Source organism: Saimiri boliviensis, chromosome 3 (assembly GCF_048565385.1).
Source record: "Saimiri boliviensis isolate mSaiBol1 chromosome 3, mSaiBol1.pri, whole genome shotgun sequence".
NCBI lineage: Eukaryota > Metazoa > Chordata > Mammalia > Primates > Cebidae > Saimiri > Saimiri boliviensis.
In genome coordinates, this window is record NC_133451.1 from 67,656,119 (window position 1) to 67,677,640 (window position 21,522).

At 35.9% G+C, this 21,522-nt stretch overlaps 1 protein-coding gene across 20 annotated transcripts in view; it reads left to right on the forward strand.

The window, feature by feature from the left end:
* The window catches only part of MTHFD2L (methylenetetrahydrofolate dehydrogenase (NADP+ dependent) 2 like), a 169,901-nt gene that overhangs the window by 120,668 nt on the left and 27,711 nt on the right, over nt 1–21,522 (forward strand). For 13 of the 20 annotated variants that reach the window (XM_074396267.1, XM_074396266.1, XM_074396272.1 and 10 more), the window contains one exon: nt 18,943–19,035. The exons of 4 other annotated variants lie outside the window; for them this stretch is intronic. In XM_074396267.1, coding sequence (XP_074252368.1) covers nt 18,943–19,035 — 93 coding nt within the window. Of the gene's footprint in view, nt 1–18,942; nt 19,065–20,412; nt 20,605–21,522 lie in introns of those variants that run through there. 3 more of the 20 variants (XR_012516845.1, XM_074396277.1, XM_074396279.1) reach the window with 3 other exon arrangements.

Consider the following 21,522-nt stretch of genomic DNA (forward strand, 5'->3'; position numbering starts at 1 on the left):
ACATTTAGTGCTATAAATTTCCCTCTTAAAATGGCTTTAGCTATGTCCCAGAGATTCTGGTAAGTTGTCTTTTTGTTCCCATTTGCTTCAAAGAACTTCTTGACTTCTGCTTTAATTTCATTACTTTCCCAGATGTCATTCAGGAGTACGTTGTTCAATTTCCATGCAATTATGTTGTTTTGAGTGTGTTTCTTAATCCTGAGTCCTAATTTGATTGCACTGTGATCTGGGAAACTGTTTGTTATGGTTTCAATTCTTTTGAATTTGCTGAGGAGCATATTACTTCCAATTATGTGGTTGATTTTAGAATAAGTGCCATGTGGGACTGAGAAGAATGTATGTTATGTTGATTTGGGGTGGAGACTTCCGTAGATGTCTGTTAGGTTCACTTGGTCCAGAGCTGAGTTCAAGTCCTGAATATCCTTGTTAATTTTCTGTCTTGTTAATCTAATATTGACAGTGGGGTTTTAAAGTCTCCCAGTATTATTGTGTGGGAGTGTAAGTCTCTCTGTAGGTCTCTAAGGACTTGTTTTATGAACCTGGATGCTCTGGTATTGGGTGCATATATATTTATGATAGTTAGCTCTTGTTGAATTAATCCATTTACCATTATGTAAAACCTTTCCTTGTCTTTTCTGATCTTTGTTGGTTTAAATTCTGTTTTGTCAGAGACTAGAATTGCAACCCTTGCTTTTTTTTCTGCTTTCCATTTGCTTTGTAAATAGTCCTCTTCTCTTTATGTTGAGCCTATATCTTTGCACATGAGACTGGTCTCCTGAATACAACACACCAATGGATCTTGACTCTTTATCCAGTTTGCCAGTCTATGTATTTTAATTGGGGGCATTTAGCCCATTTACATTTAAGATTAATATTGTTATGCATGAATTTGATCCTGTCATCATGATGCTATCTGGTTATTTTGCACACTAGTTGATGTAGTTTCTTCATAGTGTCATTGATCTTTATACTTTGGTGTGTTTTTGCAGTGGCTGATACTGGTTTTCCCTTTCCATATTTATTGCTTACTTCAGGAGCTCTTGCAAGGCAGTCCTGGTAGTGACAAAATCCCTCAACATTTGCTCCTCTGGATAGGATTTTATTTATCCTTCTATTATGAACCTTAGTTTGGCTGGGTATGAAATTCTGAGTTGAAAATGCTTTTTTAAAAGAATGTTGAATATTGGTCCCTACTCTCTTCTGGTTGTAGGTTTTCTGCTGAGAGCTCTGCTGTTAGTTTGATGAGCTTCCCTTTCTCTCTGGCTGCCCTTAACATTTTTTCCTTCCTTTTGACTTTGAAAAATCTTACAGATTATGTGTCTTGGGTTTGATCTTTTTGTGGAGTATCTTAGTGGTGTTCTCTATATTTCTTCAGTTTGAATGTTGGCCTGTCTTACTAGGTTGAAGTTCTCCTGGTTAATATCCTGAAGTGTATTTTTTCAGCTGGTTCCATTATCCCCATCTCCTTTAGGTACTAAATCAATCATAGATTTGGTCTTTTTACATGGCCTCATACTTCTCAGAGGTTTTTTTTTTTTTGTTCCTCTTTATTATTTTTTCTCTAATTTTGTCTGCATATTGTATTTCACCAATGTGGTCTTCAAACTCTGATATTTTTTCTTCTGCTTGAATGATTCAGCTACTGATACTTTTGTATGCTTCACAAAATTTTCATGTTATGTTTTTCAGCTCCACCAGTTCATTTATGTTCCTCTCTAAACTGGTTATTCTAATTAGCCCTCCTTTACCCAGGTTCTTTGCTTCTTTGCATTGGATTATAACATGCACCTTTAACTCAACAGAGTTTGTTATTACCTACCTTCTGAAGCCTACTTCTGACAATTCATCCATGTCCTCCTCCATCCAGTTCTGCACCCTGGCTGGAGAGACATTGGGATCATTTCGAGTAGAAGAGGCACTCTGGCCTTTTTTCATTGATTCTTTCTCATCTTCATGAGTTCGTTTAGTTTTGATCTTTAAGGCTGCTGGTCTTTGGATGGGGTTTTTGTGGGCACTTTTTTGTTGTTGATGCTGTTGTTTTCTGTATATATGTTTTTCTTTCAATGATCAGGTTTATCTTCTGTAGAGTTTCTTCAGTTTGCTGAGGGCTCAATTCAGGCCCTGTTTATCTGGTTCACTCCTGCTCCTGGAGATATCACTCAAGCAGGCTGTAAAACAGCAAAGATCAGTGCCTGCTTCTTCCTCTGGGATCTCTGACCTTGAGGAGCATTGACCTGATGCCAGTAGGAATGCTTCTGTATAGGGTATCTGACAGCCCCTGTTGGATGGTCTCACCCAGTTGGGTGGCACAGGGAGCAGGACCTGTTTAACAAAGAACTTTGACTGTCCCTTGGTGGAGGGGGAGTGCTTCACTTGGGGGAAACCCACTTGTCTGACTGCCCAAATTCCAGAACTAGCAGGAGAAAAGATTAAGTCTGTTGTCATGCCTCTCCCTAGAGGTTCAGGTCCAGGGAGATCAGAGTTCTGTTCCTTAGCCCCTGGCTGAAGTTGTTTGAATTCCTGCAGGGAGGCCTCACCCAGTGAGGAGGGATGGGTCTGGATCAGGAATGAAGAGGCACTCTGACCAAAGTCTGCCAAAGTTGGTGTGTTGGGCTGTAGGGGTTACTCCTTGGGACCAGGCAGTTCACCCTCGCGGGCTCCAGCAGGGGTGAAACATGGCTGGCTATGGAGATGGCTGTTGCCCTTCTCCCACCCTGGCAGTTTAGTGTTTTAGGCAGCTAGCAATCCCACTGTTGGCTGCCACTCCTCTCCAAGGAGCTCAAAGAGCTTAGATGGCAGGCAGCCACAGCTTTGGTGCTGGTTGCTCCTCCCCCTAGGAACTCAGCAGGTTAAACAGATTCTACTTGAGAGGCTGTTGAAAATCTGTGCAGCTCTGTGGTTGGAACCTTAGGCCCTGGTAGCGTGAATTCACAAGTGGGATCTTCTGATCCATCAGTTGAACAGTTGCATGGAAAAAACATGGTTTCCAGCCTGGATAGCATACTCACTTACTGCTTTTCTTGGCAGGGAGGTTGTGGGCTCCCCTTCCTTGTACAGCTCTCAGGTGGGCCACCACACCACATTGCTCTTCCTTCCTCTCCACCAAGTCAATTCTGATGAGAAAATCTGGATACATCTGTTGCTGGTGCAAAATGCACATGCTCTTATGGTTCTTTACAATGGGAGCCTCTGATCCTTGCTGCTTCTTGTTGGCCATCTTGGCCCTGAATTTTACCAAATTTTTAAAGTCAAAGTAATGACTTTATGAACTCTTGCAAAAATACCCAGGATGACAACACTTCCCTAGTCATTCTATGAGGCCAGTATTTTTCTGATACCAAAAGCAAACAAATATATCACAAGAAACAATGAAAAAACTACAGATCAATTGATATTTCTTATAAATACAGATTACAAAATCTTCAACAAAATACTAGCAAACTAAACTCAGCTACAGATAAGAAGGATTATATATTATGACCAATTGGAATTTATTGTAGGAATGTAAGGTTGCCTTACATACGAAATCATTTAATACACCAATATACATCAACAGAACAAAGGACAAGTCACAGGATCATCTCATTAGACATAGAAAAAACATTCAACAAGTCCAACATTCTTCCAAGATAAAAACACTCAATAACCTAAAGTTAGAAAGAAACTTTCTGAATCTGACAATAGACAACTTTGAGAGGTCCACAGCTACAATGACATTTACTGGTAAAAGATAGTTTTTCTCTAAGATCAAGAACAAGAAAAGAATATCCAGTTTTACTACTTTTATACAAACAAAGCCCTCAAGAAAGTAAAAAGAGAGATGATAAGGAAGGACAGCAAGATGGCCGAATCAGAACAGCTCTGGAATGCAGTTCCCAGCAAGAACAACGCAGAGGCTACCACTGGTGATCCCCAGGGAACCAGGGTCTGGAATGGACTTCCAGCAGTCCTACAACAGAGGGGCCTGACTGTTAGAAGGAAAACTAAAAAAACAGAAATAACTTCATCATCAACAAAAAGGACGTCCACTTGGAGTCCGCTTCCAAAAATCACCAACTACAAAGAGCACAGGTAGATAAATCCACAAAGATGGGAAGAAACCAGTGCAAAAAGGACAAAAATATACAAAACTAGAATGCCTCTTCTTATCCAAGGGATCACAACTCATCACCAGCAAAGGAATAAAGCTGGATGGAGAATGAGTCTGATGAATTGAGAGAAACAGGCTTCAGAAGGTGGGTAATAACAAACTTCTCTGAGCTAAAAGATGTTCTAACCCAATGAAAAGAAGCTAAGAACCTTGAAAAAAGGTTTGATGAATGCTAATGAGAATAAACAGCTTAGAGAAGAATATAAATGACTTAGTGGAGCTGAAAAACACAACATGAGAACTTCACAAAGCACACACAAGTTTCAATACCTGAATTGACCAAGCAGAATAAAGGATATCAGAGATTGAAGATCTCAATGAAATAAAACAAGAAGGCAAGATTAGAAAAAAAGAGTGAAAAGAAATGAACACAATCTCCAAGAAATACAGGATTATGTGAAAAGACCTAATCTACGTTTGATATGTGTACTTGAATGTGACGGAAAGAATGAATCCAAGCTGGAAAACACTCTTCAGACTATTATCCAGGAGAACTTCCCCAACCTAGCAAGGCAGGCCAATATTCAAGTCCAGGAAATACAGGGAACACCACAAAGATATTTCTCAAGAAGAGCAATCCCAAGACACATAATTGTCGGTTTCACCAGGGTTGAAATGAAGGAAAAAATGCTAAGGGCAGCCAGAGAGAAAGGTCAGGTTTCCCGCAAAGGGAAATCCATCAGACTCACAGCAGATCACTCAGCAGAAACTCTACAAACCAGAATAGAGTGGGGACCGATATTCAACATCCTTAAAGAAAAGAACTTTCAACCTAGAATTTCATATCCAGCCAAACTAAGCTTCATAAGTGAAGGAGAAATAAAATCCTTTACAAACAAGCAATTGCTGAGAGATTTTGTCACCACCAGGTCTGCCTCACAAGAGCTCCTGAAAGAAGCACTAAACATAGAAAGGAACAACCAGTACCAGTCACTCCAAAAATGTACCAAATGGTAAAAAGCATTGACCCAATGAAGAAACTGCATCAACTAATGGGCAAAACAACCAGCTAGCATCAAAATGGCAGGATCAGATTCACACATAACAACATTAACTTTAAATGTAAATGGGCTAAATGCCCTCATGAAAAGACACAGACCACAGACTGGCAAATTGGTTAAAAAGTCAAAACCCATCAGTGTGCTGTATCCAGGAAACCCATCTCATGTGCAAGGACACACATAGGCTCAAAATAAAGGGATGGAGGAAGATTTACTAAGCAAATGGAGAAAAAAAAGCAGGAGTTGCAATCCTAGTCTCTGATAAAATAGACTTTGAACCAACAAAGATCAAAAGAGACAATGAAGGGCATTACATAATGGTAAAAGGATGAATACATCAAGAAGAGCTACCAATCCTAAATATATATGCACCAAATACAGGAGCACCTAGATTCATAAAGGAAATTCTTAACAACCTACAAAGAGACTTAGACTCCCACACAGTAATAGTGGGAGACCTTAACACTCTGCAGTCTATATTAGATAGATCAACAAGACAGAAAATTAACAAGGACATCTAGGACTTGAACTCAGATCTGGACCAAGCAAACCTAATAAACATATACAGAACTCTCTACCCCAAATCCACAGAATATACATTCTTCTCAGCACCACATCACACCTACTATAAAACTGACCACATAATTAGAAGTAAATCACTCCTCAGCAAATGCAAAAGAATGGAAATCATGACAGTCTGTCAAACCACAGTGCAATCAAATTAGAAGTCAGGATTAAGAAACTCACTCCGAAATGCACAACTTCATGGAAACTGAACAACTAGCTCTTGACTGTTGACTGGATAAACAATGAAATGAAGACAGAAATGAAGATGTTCTTTGAAACCAACAAGAACAAAGACACAAAGTACCAGAATCTCTGGGACACATTTAAAGCAATTTTAGAGGAAAATTTATAGCAATAAATGCCTGCATGAGAAGCAAGGAAGGATCTAAAATCAACACCCTATAATGAAAATTGAAGGAGCTAGATGAGCAAGATCAAAAAAACTCAAAACCTAGCAGAAAACAAGAAATAACTAAGATCAGAACAGAACTGAAGGAGCTAGAGATACAAAAAAAAAAAAAACCCTTAAAAAATCAATAAATACAGAAGCTGGTTTTTGGAAAAGATAAACAAAATAGAGAGACTACTAGACAGATTATTAAAAAATAAAAGAGAGAAGAATCAAATCGATGCAATAAAAAATGATAAAGGGGATATCACCACCAATTCTACAGAAATAGAAACTATCGTTAGAGATTACTACAAAGAACTCAATGCACACAAACCAGTAAACATGGAAGAAATTGGTAAGTTCCTAGACACTTGCACCCTCACAAGCCTAAATCAGGAAGAAGTCAAAACCCTGAATAGACCAATAACAAGGGCTGAAGTTGAGGCAGTAATTAATAGCCTACCAACCAAAAAAAAGCCCAGGTCCAGATGGGTTCACAGCCAAATTCTACCAGACATACAAAGAGGAGCTGGTAGCACTCCTTCTGAAACTATTCCAAACAATCCAAAAAGAGGGAATCCTTCCCAAATTATTTTATGAAACCAATATCATACTAATACCAAAACCTGGCAGAGACTCAACAAGAAAAGAAAACTTCAGGCCAATATCCATGATGAACATAGATGCAAACTTCAGGCCAATATCCATGATGAACATAGATGCTAAAATCTTCAATAAATTCCAGGCAAATCAATTGCAACAGCACATCAAAAAGCTTGTCTATCACCATCAAGTAGGCTTCATCCTGAGGATGCAAGGCTAGTTCAACATACACAAGTCTATAAATGTAATTCACCACATAAACAGAACCAAAGACAAAAGCTACATGAGTATCTCAATAGATGCAGAGAAGGCCTTTGACAAAATTCAACATCCCTTTATGCTAAAAACTCAATAAACTAGGTGTTGACAGAACATATCTCAAAATAATAAAAGCTATTTATGACAAACCCACAGCCAATATCATACTGAATGGGCAAAAACTGCAAGCATTCCCTTTGAAATCTGGCACTAGACAAGGATGCCCTCTCTCACTACTCTTATTCAATATAGTATTGGAATTTCTAGCCAAAGCAATCAGGAAAGAAAAAAAAAATAGAGGGCATTCAATTAGGAAAGGAGTAAATCAAATTGTATCTATTTGCAGATGACATGATTGTATATTTAGAAGACCCCATCGTCTCACCCCAAAATCTCTTAAACTGATCAGCAACTTCAGCAAAGTCTCAGGATACAAAATCAATGTGCAGAAATTGCACGCATTCCTATACACCAATAACAGACTTAAAGAGAGCCAAATCAAGAAGGAACTGCCATTCACAGTTGCAACAAAGAGAATAAAATACCTAGGAATACAACTGACAAAGGATGTAAAGGACCTCTTCAAGGAGAACTACAAACCACTACTCAGAGAAATAAGAGAGTACACAAACACATGCAAAAACATTCCATGCTCATGGTTAGAAAGAATCAACATTGTGAAAATGGTCATACTGCCCAAAGTAATTTACAGATTCAGTGCTATCCCCATCAAGCTACCTATGACCCTCTTCACAGAACTGGAAAAAAACACCTTAAACTTTATATGGAACCAAAAGAGAGCCCACATAGCCAAGACAATTCAAAGCACAAAGAACAAAGCTGGAGGTATCATGCTGCCTTACTTCAAATTATACTAAAAGTCTACAGTAATCAAAGCGGCATGGTACTGATACCAAAACAGAGACATAGACCAATAGAACAGAACAGAGGCCTCAGAGGCAACGCCACATGTCTGCAACCATCTGATGTTTGATAAACCCGACAAAAACAAGCAATGGGGAAAGGATTCCCTGTTTAATAGATGGTGCTGAGAAAACTGGCTAGCCATGAGCAGAAAGCAGACACTGGACCCCTTTCTGACAACTTACACTAAAATTAACTCCACATGGGTTAAATACTTAAGCATAAGACCTAACACCATAAAAACCCTAGAAGAAAATCTAGGCAAAACCATTTAGGACATAGGCATAGGCAAGGACTTCATGACTAAAACACCAAAAGCATTGGCAACAAAAGCCAAAATAGACAAATGGGATCTAATTAATCTCCAGAGCTTCTGTATTGCAAAAGAAACAATCACTAGAGTGAACTGGCAACCAACAGAATGGGAAAAAAATATTTTTGCAATCTGTTCATCTGACAAAGGGCTCATATTCAGAATCTACAAAGAACAAAACAGATTTACAAGAAAAAACAATAAACCCATTCAAATGTGGGCAAAGGATATGAACAGACACTTTTCAAAAGAAAACATTTATGAGACGAACAAACATATAAAAAATGTTCATCTTCACTATTATTAGAGAAATGCAAATCAAAACCACATTGAGATACCATCTCATGCCAGTTAGAATGACAATCATTAAAATATCTGGAGCCAACAGATGCTGGAGAAGAAGTGGAGAAATAAGAACACTTTTACACTGTTGGTGAAAGTGTAAATTAGTTCAACCATTGTGGAAGACAGTATGGCAATTCCTCAAGGGCCTAGAAAAAGAAATTTCATTTGACCCAGCAATCCCATTGCTGGATATATATCCAAAGGATTATAAATCATTCTTTTATAAAGACACATGCACATGCATGTTCGTTGTGGCACTGTTTACAATAGCAAAGACTTGGAACCAACCCAAATGCCCATCAATGATAGACTGGACAAGCAAAATGTGGCACATATACACCATGGAATACTTTGTAGCCATAAAAAACGATGAGTTTGTGTCCTTTGTATGGCCATGGATGAATCTGGAAACCATCATTCTCAGCAAACTGACATAAGAACAGAAAAACAAACACCACATGTTCTCACTCATAGGTGGGTGTTGAACAATGAGAACACATGGGCACAGGGAGGGGAGCATCACACACTGGGGTCTATTGAGGGGGAATAGGGGAGGGACAGCAGGGGGTAGGGATGTTGGGGATGGATAACATGGGGAGAAATGCCAGATATAGATGATGGGGGGTATGAAGGCAGCAAACCACATTGCTATGTATGTACCTATGCAACAATCCTGCATGTTTTGCACATGTACCCAGAACCTAAAATGCAATAAAAAGCATGTATATAAAAGCAAAATAAAACAAAAAAAAGAAAGCAAAAATACAACTCATATAATATGAGAAAATATTTTAAAATTAAACTGGGAGGTGGAGGTTGCACTGAGCCAGGATCGCACCACTGCATGCCAGCCTGGGTGACAGAGTGGGACTCCATCTTAAAAAAAAAAAAAAAAAAAAAAGAAAAAGAAAAAAAAAAGATTTTCATTTGAGAAAGTAAGAAAATAAAAATTGAATGAACTATAAATTCAAAGAAAAAGCTTTAAAAAATTTTAAATAAACGAAGAAAATTGTAGTTAAAATTAATGAAGTTAAGAAAAGAAAAAAGTAATCCATTTGGTGAAACTCAAAGATAGCTTTTGGAAAATACTAATAAAATAGAATTTGGGGAAAATCAAGGATAAAAAGAAAAAGATGACACAAAAAATTAACATCAAGAAATGTTTGGATTGCATACAACTATGAGACAGTAGGACATTTTAAAAGAACAAAATTATATGAATAAATTTGTCATTAATTCCCAAATCTATATCAATTTTTTTCTCAACTTTTAGGTGCAGAAGGTACATGTGCAGATTTGTTACATGGGTCAATCGTGTGTCGCTGGGGTTTGGTTTACCAATGATTTTGTCACCAAGGTCATGAATGTAGTACCTGATATGTAATTTTTCAACACTCATACTTCTCCCACTCTCTCCTTAAGTAGTTACTGATGTCTATTATTTTCATCTTTGTAATTTTTAGCAGTTAGTAAAAGTATATACTCAGTTGTGGTTTAAACAACAACAACAGAGAAACAATGAAAAAAATACTTCATTTCAAGCTATCAATAGATGGTACTTTTTAAAAATCTAATAAAGGGTGTCAACTGAAAATAAATAGAAAAAATATATACTCTGTTGTAAAACACTAGAATTACTCCCTTTTGTATAAAAGTGGGGCAAAGATAACAACTATCATTTTCCATCACTGTTTTGGTGTACCCGGCTAATACAGTAAGTTGAGAGGCATGAGTTAGGAGACAAAGACTTGCAAGATGAGACGAGATAGTGTTTCTTTGAAGGTATGATCGTTTATGCATAAAGCTCAAGATAATCAACTGATAAAATATTAGACCTAATGAGAAAGTTCAGCAAGGTTGCTGAATACAATAAAAACATAAACATATGTAGTAAAATTAGAAAATGTAATAGAAAATATATTCTACTCACAGTAGTAACAAAACTATAAAATTCAGTTTAATAAAACTAAACAGAAATAAGAATATAAAAAAACTTTGCAAATATATAATCAAAGGGAAAAGTCTGAGCAAGTGGAGCTGTAACCCATATTTTTGCATGGGAGAATTTATTCACATAAGAATGCTGATTATTCCCAAATGAAGCAATAAATTCCATACCACCCAAATGCTCATGATTTTGCACAGGAATGGCAAGATTTATCCCACAAAAGCATTATCTTATAAATAATATGACCATATGTCATGATTTATTTGAAATAGTTTAAACTTATGCCTAATGACTTGTAATTATCATTAGCATCCACTTTTACTCTCAAAATTGTCCCATTTGGGGCCATAAAAATATATGATTATATTATTCATGATAATAAAGATTAATTGGAAGAAAAGACATAATAAAACTTTATTTTCTTCTGCTACTTAGCTTTCCCACTTGCTAGTTGTGTGAACTTGTTGCCTAAGTTATAAGTTACTCAGGCTCTCTTCCTCAGTTTTCTTACCTCCAAAGTGGGGATAATAACATCTATGTTATATATGATTCTAAGGCCAAATAGAGATAGCACATGTAAGGTACTTAGAACACTGACTAACTTAACAAGTGTTAGTTACTATGAACAGTAGTATTTTATTCTGTCTAAAATCATATTATTAAGAACTGGTAATTAAAATTAAAGCACAGGCATAAGAAAAGACAAATATATTCATGGCAAAGGATGATAAAACAGAAATACATTCATATGTATGAATCTGTGTAGATAGGATAGTATCATTAAACAATGGAGAAAAATTGGATACTTTAATCAATAATATGAAAACATTTAACCTCACATTTAGGAAGAAATCTAATTAGATTCCCACCTTACCCCATACATCAAAATCAATTCCAGATGAGATAAAGAACCTAAATTTACAAAACATAACAATAAAATTACTGGAGAACAAATTTTCTTAGAAAAGATATAAACAAATACACAGACACATATGCAAGTTAAAAGAAACAGAAAAACTGAACGTAAATACATAAAATTCCTAAAATCTATAGAACAAGTGCCTATTAAAGCTAAAATTTGAGAATTTTATTGGGAGAAAATATTTGCATTATAAACAACAAAGAATTAGTATCAAGCATATATAAATACATTTTTAAAAATCCAAAAACCTAACTTTAAAAAGAACAATTTATAAGAAAGGATATTTAAATGGCTAATACACATATAAAAATTGCTCAATTGTCACTAATAGACAATTGCAAATTAAAACAAAATGAGACACTGTTTACACACATCAGATTGGCAAAAAATGCAAAGCTTGATGATATCAAATGTTGGCAAGGATCCAGGGAAGCACATACTTGCATACACTGCTGATGACGTTGTGCTTTATTTTAGTCCCTCTAGAAGATAATTTGACGATGTTATGAAATCTGAAAATGTGCATTTCATATGACTTAGAGATTTCATTGTTTTTCTGGATGTCTAAAAAAACTAACCTGTTTTTATAAACATAAATGTTTATTATAGCTTGTTGGTGATAGTAAATCACTGAAAGCAGTTAAAATGTCAGCAATAGAGTAATAAAGTATGTACTTATCTTTCAGTTCACCAACTTTTTACATTAAATATGGACAGCTTTTTGTATGTTAGTCACACTTTAGTAGTTTTAAATTTTAATTCAAATATAATCCTACATATATGTGCATATGTATATATATATGTGTGTATATACACATATATATGCATATACAGATATATATACATATGCACATAGTATAGTAGTAGTTATATTACTAGTAGTATATTTATTACTACTACTAGTATATTACTACTGCATAGTATATTTAGTAGTTCTTATAGAGATCTTTCACCTCCCTAATTAGGGAGGTATTCTGAGGTATTATATTTTATTCTTTTTGTGAATAGGAGTTCATTCCTGATTTGGCTCTTGACTTGACTGTTGTTTTATATAGGAATACTAGTGATTTTTGCATATTAGTTTTGTATTTTGAGACTTTGAAGAAGTTTTTTATTAGCTTAATATGCTTTCTGGCTGAGACTGTGGGGTTCTCTAAATATAGGATCATGTCATCTGCAGACAGGGCTAGTTTGAGTTTTTCTCTTCCTATTTAGATGACCTTTATTTCTTTCTCTTGCCTGCACAATTCAATATATTAAAAGGGTAATACATCATGACCAAATAAGGTTTATCCCAAAAATCTTAGTCTAAATTTTGAAAATCTGCCATGTAATTTACCATATTAGTACACTAAAACAAAAATAAAAATAAACATACCTTAATAATCTCAGAAATCATGTTTGACAAAATCTATCATCCATTCCCGATAAAAATTTCTCAGCAAACTGGGAATAGAAGGGGACTTCCCAACCTGATAAAGAGCATCTGTGAAAACCTTCATACTTAATGGTACGAGATCAGGAATAAAAATGATCTTCCCCCTAAGATCAGGAATAAAACAAAGATTTTCCTTCCCACCACATCTATCAACATTGTATTGGCAGTTCTATTCAGCATAATCAGTCTCTGTTTTCTAAAGCACTAGGCTTTTGAAATCTTGAAGCTAAGAGATAAGTTCTCTACTTCTTTTTCATGTCTCTATCACTTTTCTGAGTCAATCAGCACTGAATGCCTTAGCTGCTGCTAGAATGCTTAAAGGTTATAGAGGAAGGGAAAATCTAAGACTGCATTAGAAGAGAATACTAGGGATTGTAAAAAAGTAATATGTTTTCTGAATATCAGGCCTCATTTCTTTGTATTATCTAGACTATCTGGTCTTCAGGAGCTACATCTTTAAAACAAGGAAATTGAACTCATTGATTTTCAAGTTGAGCTCTGAGGAACCTAAGGGGATTTTGCTGATTGCAGAGCCCCCACCTCTTTTTTAACTAATATGTCTTTCATTGCTTTGATCCTTTTACATACTGAGCTTAGTAAACATTTTTCCTTTGAAGAAAGGATTCTAAAATGTTTGAAACTCATTCTATTAGACTTTAATACTCTGTGAATAACATGACAATGGGTAATACAGACCCTTGCCTATTGGCCTATTGTCCCCACTGGGCTGTAAGCTCTCCCCAGTTCCCAAATGCACTGGTGTCTGTTGTTAGGAAAGACACTTCCTTTCTTTTTTTCTTCTTTCTTTCTTATTTTTATCTTATTTTTTTGAGACACTATATCACCTTGTTGCCCAGGCTAAAGTAGGTGGTGCCATAATGGCTCACTGTAGCTTCAGCCCCCACTCCACCCCACCTCTACCCCCTGGCAGCAATCTTCCCACCTCAACCTCCCAAGTAGCTGGGACCCTAGGCATGAACCACCATGTCCAGCATTTTTTGTTTGTTTTTGGTTTTTTTTGGGTGGTACCAAGGTTCCCTTATGTTCCCCAGGCTGCTTTTGAACTCCAGGGCTCTAGCAATCCTCCTGCCTTGGCCTCTTAAAGGACTGAGATTATAGGTGCCCTCAGAGAATAAGGTTTGATTGATGGGAAGAAGAAAAGAGAGGCACACATTTGGACCCTACAGGTCCATTGACTTTGCAGAAATATGGTCCAAGGCAGAAGATGATGGAACTGCTTGAATGATCCTATGAATTTCTGAATACAAAAGGATTCCAAAGCCCTAGATGATCAAGTATGGCACAGAGCAGGGCCCTACTGTCCTTGAGCTCAGTTAGGAACCTAGCACTATTCTGGTACCACAAGTAACAGAAGCTTTGTGGGCATTCAAATATTGTTCTTGGCATGAATATTAGTCTCATGACAGGTATCATAGGTATATCAGTTCAGATAGGAACCAAAGAAGCCAGGGAAAAAGAACAAGAACAGGAAATGGTCTGTGGTCACTGCCACTGACTCACTGGGTTATAAACACTACTTGAAGATTTCTAGAAATAACAGGAGGAAGCCTGGGAGAAAACACTAAGGTATTTGTATTACTAATGTAGGCTCTATTTAGCTAGAATGCATTTAGCCATTATATTACTGTCTGCAAAGCAAATAATGCTAAAGAAAATTTTTCTAATCTAGAAAGAAACATACATTCATACAAATTTCATTCTAATTATTCTCTTTATGTAGTAGGACAATTTCCAGCTGTAGAAGTGATCTACCTGAGTAAGCATTTCTTAGATGTTTCTTTTATATCTGAATTAGAGTTCTGGTTTTGTTCCCAGCCTCACATCTGACTCATTATTGTGAAACTAAGAAATCATTTAGCCTCTCAGCACCACAAAATCTCTCTTCTGTGAATGAGGATAATAGGTAAACCTATTCTTGCTTCACTGAATTGTTGTGAAGTTTAATTAGATAATGTTTACACAGCCCTTTGAACTCTACTAATTAAAGTGATGTGTAAATATGTTGCTTCATTTTATCAGGATGGTTTTACTGAGCCATTTCATGAAGAGTTACAGATGACTACGATAGGGGGATTCATAGGGAAGTGCTTAATTTTATTTAATTCATGCTAACTCAATTCTGAGATTGTCAAATATACATATGAAAATACCCAGTTTGGGCTCTAATTGGTGAGAATAAGGATATAGCCACCTACTAGCTGAAGAGCTAATGGTCACACCTTCACATTAGGGAAAGCTTAGCTCCTAGGGTACAGACTAGTGCTTTGTTTGATTTCGATACTGCTAATATTTTTTCTAGGTTATCTTTATTCAGTATATTTTTGCCTAGGCAACATTAGTGATTTATTTTATATTTGTCATATAATGCATCACAAAATAACATATTTATAGTCACTTGATGTGAAAGACATAAGCCTTACAGTAGTGTGAATCTATATAGATTATCCATTGGTTCATCTATTTATTAAAGAGATTTTCACCAGTAACAGAAAAATCTTAGATAAATCAGGAATCTTTCTATTAAGTTTTCCGAGGAGAATATTTTACCCTAATATTATCTTCTCAATTACTTTTGAAATTCTGTGTTAATAGACCCTTTCTTCTGTCAGAAATAAGTTCATAAAAGGATTAATTAGTTTGGCGGGGGGAACACAAGTTTTTCTCCATAACCCTTCTTTATGCTTTAGTGTATAATTATTTTTGTTAGATAGAATTTTCTAAGTGATCATATTATATCACTTAGATTTGTTAAGTATGTAACAATTCAATTTCATATGCTACTAAATGACCCAGAATTTAGAGTTAATATAGTTTGTTCAAAACTTAGTTAACTGATATGGAGGTTTTGAAAACCACTAAAATATCAAAAGAAGAGTTTACAACAGGAAATGATTCTGTAAAATCTAGTAGCTAGTTTATTATACTTGTAATACACAATAAATACATTATACATAATAATAATAAATATATAAATAATGTATGAATAAATTATGTGCTTTCATGATAAATAATATATAAATGTATGAATAAATTATATGTGCTTTCATTACCTATACTTCAGGAATGTGTCTGCTGATGGACCAGTGTAACATAAAAGCACTTTGAACTGTTGGAAACTTCAAATTCAGAGTCTGATTTTATATCTTCTGAAATATATGTTCTGCCTCAAATCCTCACCAGTGTTATATGAGTAGAATTACAGAGAAATTTCAAATTCTTTAGGTCCAGGTTGAAGACTTGTGAAAAGTGTGTTGGTGCCTCAGTAAACTATAAGGCATAATAGCAGAAGGTATATCTTTTTATATTTCCAGAAGAAGGCAGATAACTATAAATTATTTTTATCTAAGGAGACACTACAGAAAACAAAATACAGATCAAAAACTGTAAAGCATATAGCCTTAGGATGCACAAAGATAAAATAGAATTCAGATTTGCTACCATGGAAAATGAATATTCTATTTATGGCTCTAAGGTCCTCAATGAATCTATATCCCTACACATTGGGGTTTTTAGACCTTTTTTTAAACAGAAATGTAAGTGTTAGTTTTAGGTATTAGCTAGTGGTTTAAGAAGGTATTATTTAAGTTGAAATAAAGGTCAATCTGAACCTGCAGAGGTGTAGCCCCAATAATCCTGATAATAATATCAAACTTTTACCCACAAAATTTCTGGCATCTCTTTGATATTTTCTTTTTTTTTCTTTTTTCTTTTTTTTTTTTTTTTTGAGACGGAGTTTTCGCTCTTGTTACCCAGGCTGGAGTGCAATGGCGCGATCTCGGCTCACCGCAACCTCCGCCTCCTGGGTTCAGGCAGTTCTCCTGCCTCAGCCTCCTGAGTAGCTGGGATTACAGGCACGTGCCACCATGCCTGGCTAATTTTTGGTATTTTTAGTAGAGATGGGGTTTCACCATGTTGACCAGGATGGTCTCGATCTCTCGACCTCATGATCCACCCACCTCAGCCTCCCAAAGTGCTGGGATTACAGGCTTGAGCCACCGCACCCAGCTGATATTTTCAATTTGAGCTTGATTTTGATACACAGGTACCAGTAAGTCTATGTCATTATCCAAACTAGCTGTGAATAGGGCTTTCTAAGGAGTTTTAAGAAAGAGATCATCAGGACATCATTTAATCTGGCAACTCCACTTTCAGAGTATCAAATTAACAGGTGTGATCACAGTGGAGGAAAGACTATATTTCTGTTCTAGATCTGGACATAATGATTGTCTAGGAATTATTAGAAATACTACAGGCTACGTAATATGTTTATTCAAAGGGAAATGTTGAATAAGAATAGAATAATTTAAGGCCAATATGGTAGTACCTACATCAATCAAAAGGTTGTTCTTAAAATTGTAAGAAATTTCTCCTTGTGAATTTAAGGGTAAAAAGAGAAACTGGGCATTTGATTTTCTTTAAGTACTTTCCGTTTTACATCCTTCATTTTTTTCCTTTATTTTTAATATATTATTATTATTAGTAGTAGTAGTAGTATTTTTGTGGCCAGTGTTCTTTCTGTTTACAGTATCTGCAAATGTCTTTACCAAGTGACTCCCTCTTTAGGGAGTGTTTGATGATGGGTAATGTCTGATTTTTTTTATCTGTGAGGGCCTAAATTTAATTTAAGTCTTACTTGATTTTTGTGCCAAGTCCCTTTCAAAATGTTCAACAAGGTGCTAGAGGTCTGGCAATAGGCTGTTTCCATTTTCTGCTTTTTTCTTGCGTTTTAATGCCTTTAATTCTGGCTTAAGGTCATTCACAAGAAAATGATCAGAAAGTGAGGTTTCATCTGAATTAGTGTTTACTTCTGAATTCTGTCAAAAGGTGTCAAATAACTTATCACTGACCTCCCTAATGGATTGATTCTTCCTTAGCTTATAGGATTGCATCAGAGTCCAATCTAAGTTCAAAGGAATAATTTGGGGGATGGCTTCTAAAAGACATTCAAAATCTACAGCTTCCAAAATCCCTCTGATTTCTTATGCAATTGGGAACCTTTCTATTATGCCTTTTTATTCAGTTCTTTTGTATCTGAGCATATGAAATAATAAATGTAGATTTGAGAAGTATGGATTGTACATTCCTAAAACTCTTTCTGATGCCTCTGCAAATTTTATAATGGCCAGGCTTTGGGTAAATTTTAATATTGGCTTTTAGCTCAGAATGGGATGAGATCTTAAAATTAACAGTAAGAGGGTTTTTTTGTTTGTTTGTTTGTTTGTTTTTTCCCTGCTCTGAGGGGGTCTTAACTTTATAAGGTAATGCACTTTATGGGTTTCTGGACAGCCAGAAGAAAGGGGGAAGGGAGAACAAGCCAGGAGGAGATGGAGAAACAGGCTGGGAGAAGAAGAAGAACAGGATAAAGACCATTAGGTTTGTGCTGAAGTTTCGAAGAATCTAAAAGAGATTAAGTATTTCGCTTTTATTATCATTATCATCATCATTATTATTATTATTTGCCTCAACAAAGGAATCTTTTAAGGGGACAATTTTGAAGTCTGAATAATTTTGGATACTTCCTCAAACAGTAATGCAGACCATTTGAAATTTGGAATTGTATTTTTTTACGTTCTCAGACGCCTCTAAAATGAACACTTTTGTTCATATCAAAACTCCCTGAAAATGTCTATTATAATTCTAAATCATCTTTAGTGAAACAAAGCCATTTGGAGAGATAATAAATGTAAGAATTTGAGTTACGATATAAATATATGTACAAAGACAGAGTCTGTCAGAGGGAGGAATGGTCTTCAGTTTAAACTGAGGCAAGTCCAGTAGAGTCTAAGAATCATCAGGGGAAGCACCGCTCATGTGCTTCCTGCCTCAGCCCCTCATGACCTGTTGGCTGGGCCATCTCCAGCTGCAAACCTCACACATGTGCAGTTCATGGACAGTAAGTTTTGGAGAGATATCATAAGATAGACTGGAAAAAGCATTCATGAGAGTTTGGTACATGACCTGAGGCAAAGTTTTTCCAGAGTTTTCCAAAGTTCAGAACTTTCTGAATTTCTCAGTCCTCAAGATCAGTTTGATTTTTCTTTCTTTTTTTTTTTCCAAGTAGAAATGGGGGTTCACCATGTTGGCCAGGCTCATCTCCAACTCCTGACCTCAAGTGATATACCTGCTTCAACCTCCCAAAGTGCTGGGATTACAGGTATGAGCCACCATGCCCAGCCCATCAAGGTCAGTTTGAGGATGGATTTATCTGGTTTACACCCATTCCCTTTCTGTGAACTTCGCTTTTATAGAGATACAAAAAAATGACAGGGATAGAGACATATAGTGCAGTTAATAATTAAACTGATTTCTACAAAGGATAAAAGTTACTCAAATCTGATTAGGTAATCAAAGTATTCCCTGAAAAGGGATTCTTATTCATAGAAGACAAAATAAATGCAGTGCATGGGGAACTTTAAGTGAAAAAATATATATAAGAGGTTAGACTCAATGTGAGACATACCTCATCATAACAGTCAGAGACCAACAACTCCTTACTCTAGCAGGAAGTTTAATAGGCCACAGGGTACTCATGATTTTTGACTTAAGGCCTTGGATCATGTACAAGAGAAGTTATTGACTAGATCTTTGTGGATCTTTAAGATTATTGAATGCTGATTCCCCCAAAATATTACCCAAACAATTCAATGGTATGACAAATCTTAGTTTATGGTCATTGTAGCATGGGTGAGAACTGTAGTGACAGAGCCTTAGTAGCAGTGGTATGCTGAAGCTGGCTCCACCAGCCTGTGAGATTGATTCTGAACATCTCTTCCCCAATCCATGTTCAGTGAGGTCACATTAGTAGCTTGAAGTTAGCCATGGTAGGACTCTGCTATAGAAATCATCATATTCTACACATGAGAGATATTTTTTCTCCTGGAAAGCCAGGTAACCTTATTAACATGTTAGAGTATGAGGCAAAGTTGAAATATTTATAAGATGTTAGAGTTTGTTTCAAAGCAAATCTATTTAAAAAAAAATTCTAATTTAAGTTCCAGGATACATGTGGAGAACATGCAGGTTTGTTACATAGGTATTTGCGTGCCATGGTAGTTTGCTGCACCTATCAACCCATCACCTAGGTTTTAAACCCAGCATACATTAGCTATTTGTCCTGATGCTCACCCTACCCATAATAGGCCCTGATGTATGTTGTTCCCCTGTCTGTGTTCATGTGTTCTCATTGTTCAACTCCCACTTATGAGTGAGAACATGTGGTGTTTGATTTTTCTGTTTTTGTGTTAGTTTGTTGAGGATGATGGCTTCCAGCTTCATCCACGTCCCTGAAAAGGATATGATCTCATTCCTTTTTGTGGCTGCATAGCATTCCATGGTGTATACGTATCACCTTTTCTTTATCCAGTTTATCATTGATGGGCATTTGGGTTGGTTCCAAGTCTTTGCTATTGTAAATAGTGCTGCAGTAAACATATGTGTGCATGTGTCTTTATAGTAGACACAATTATTTATAATCCTTTAGATATATTCCCAGTAATGGGATCACTAGTTCAAATTGTATTTCTAATTCTAGATCCTTGAGGAATCACCACACTGTCTTCTACAATGGTTGAACTGACTTGTATTCTCACCAACAATGGAAAAGAGTTCCTATTTTTCCATGGCGTCGCCAGCATGCTATTTCTTGACTTTTTAATAATTGTCCTTCTGACTGGCATGAGATGATATCCCATTGTGCTTTTGATTTGCATTTCTCTAATGATCAGTGAGTTGAGCTTTTCTTCATATGTTGGAAATGTCTTCTTTTGAGAAGTGCCTGTTCATATCCTTTGTCCGTTTTTTTATAAGGTCGTTTGTTTTTTCTCATATAAATTTGTTTAAGTTCCTTGTAAATTCTAGATATTAGACCTTTGTCAGATGGTGGATTGCAAAAGTGTTCTCCCATTCTGTAGGTTGCCTGTTCACTCTGATGATCATTTCTTTTGCTGTGCTGGAGCTAGTTTAATTAGATCCCATTTGTCAATTTTAGCTTTTGTTGCAATTGCTTTTGGTGATTTCATCATAAGTCTTTGTCCATGCTGATGTCCTGAGTGGTATTGCAAGGCAAGTCGTTTAATGTGCCTTATGGGGACTTGCTTAGAATTAGATAATGATTATAATATGCAAGTTTAGGATTGGTGGATACAAGGAGAGGGTTTTGAAGCAAGGGTTTCAAAACATCCTACACAATAAGCTGTTTGATGCTACCTATTGAAATATCAAAAGGTTTGCTGTTCATTAAATGAATTTTTCAGTAAATTCCTGAGGCAAAATCACTTTCAACTTTCATCTTTCTGACTAAGAGTTTCCTGGAGTAAGAAAGTTATGTAGATGAAGACAGCTGAATAATAAAATAATGTTAATATTACAACTTATATGAGCTATGTGAGTGTGGATGGTTTTGGTTCTTACATATAATGCTTGAGGTCTCAAATTATATAAGAATTAAGATTTGGTTCCCATGGAATTACAACAGCAACAACAGAAAAAGTAAAGCTCATAGGAATTATTCACTTGAAATTGTTCATTTTCAACTCTGACAAAAAGAAAACAATTCTGACTATGCATCCTAGTAATATGTCTTTTCTTTATCTAATATTTAAATATATTTAATTATATTTTATAAAATGACAATAATTTATAT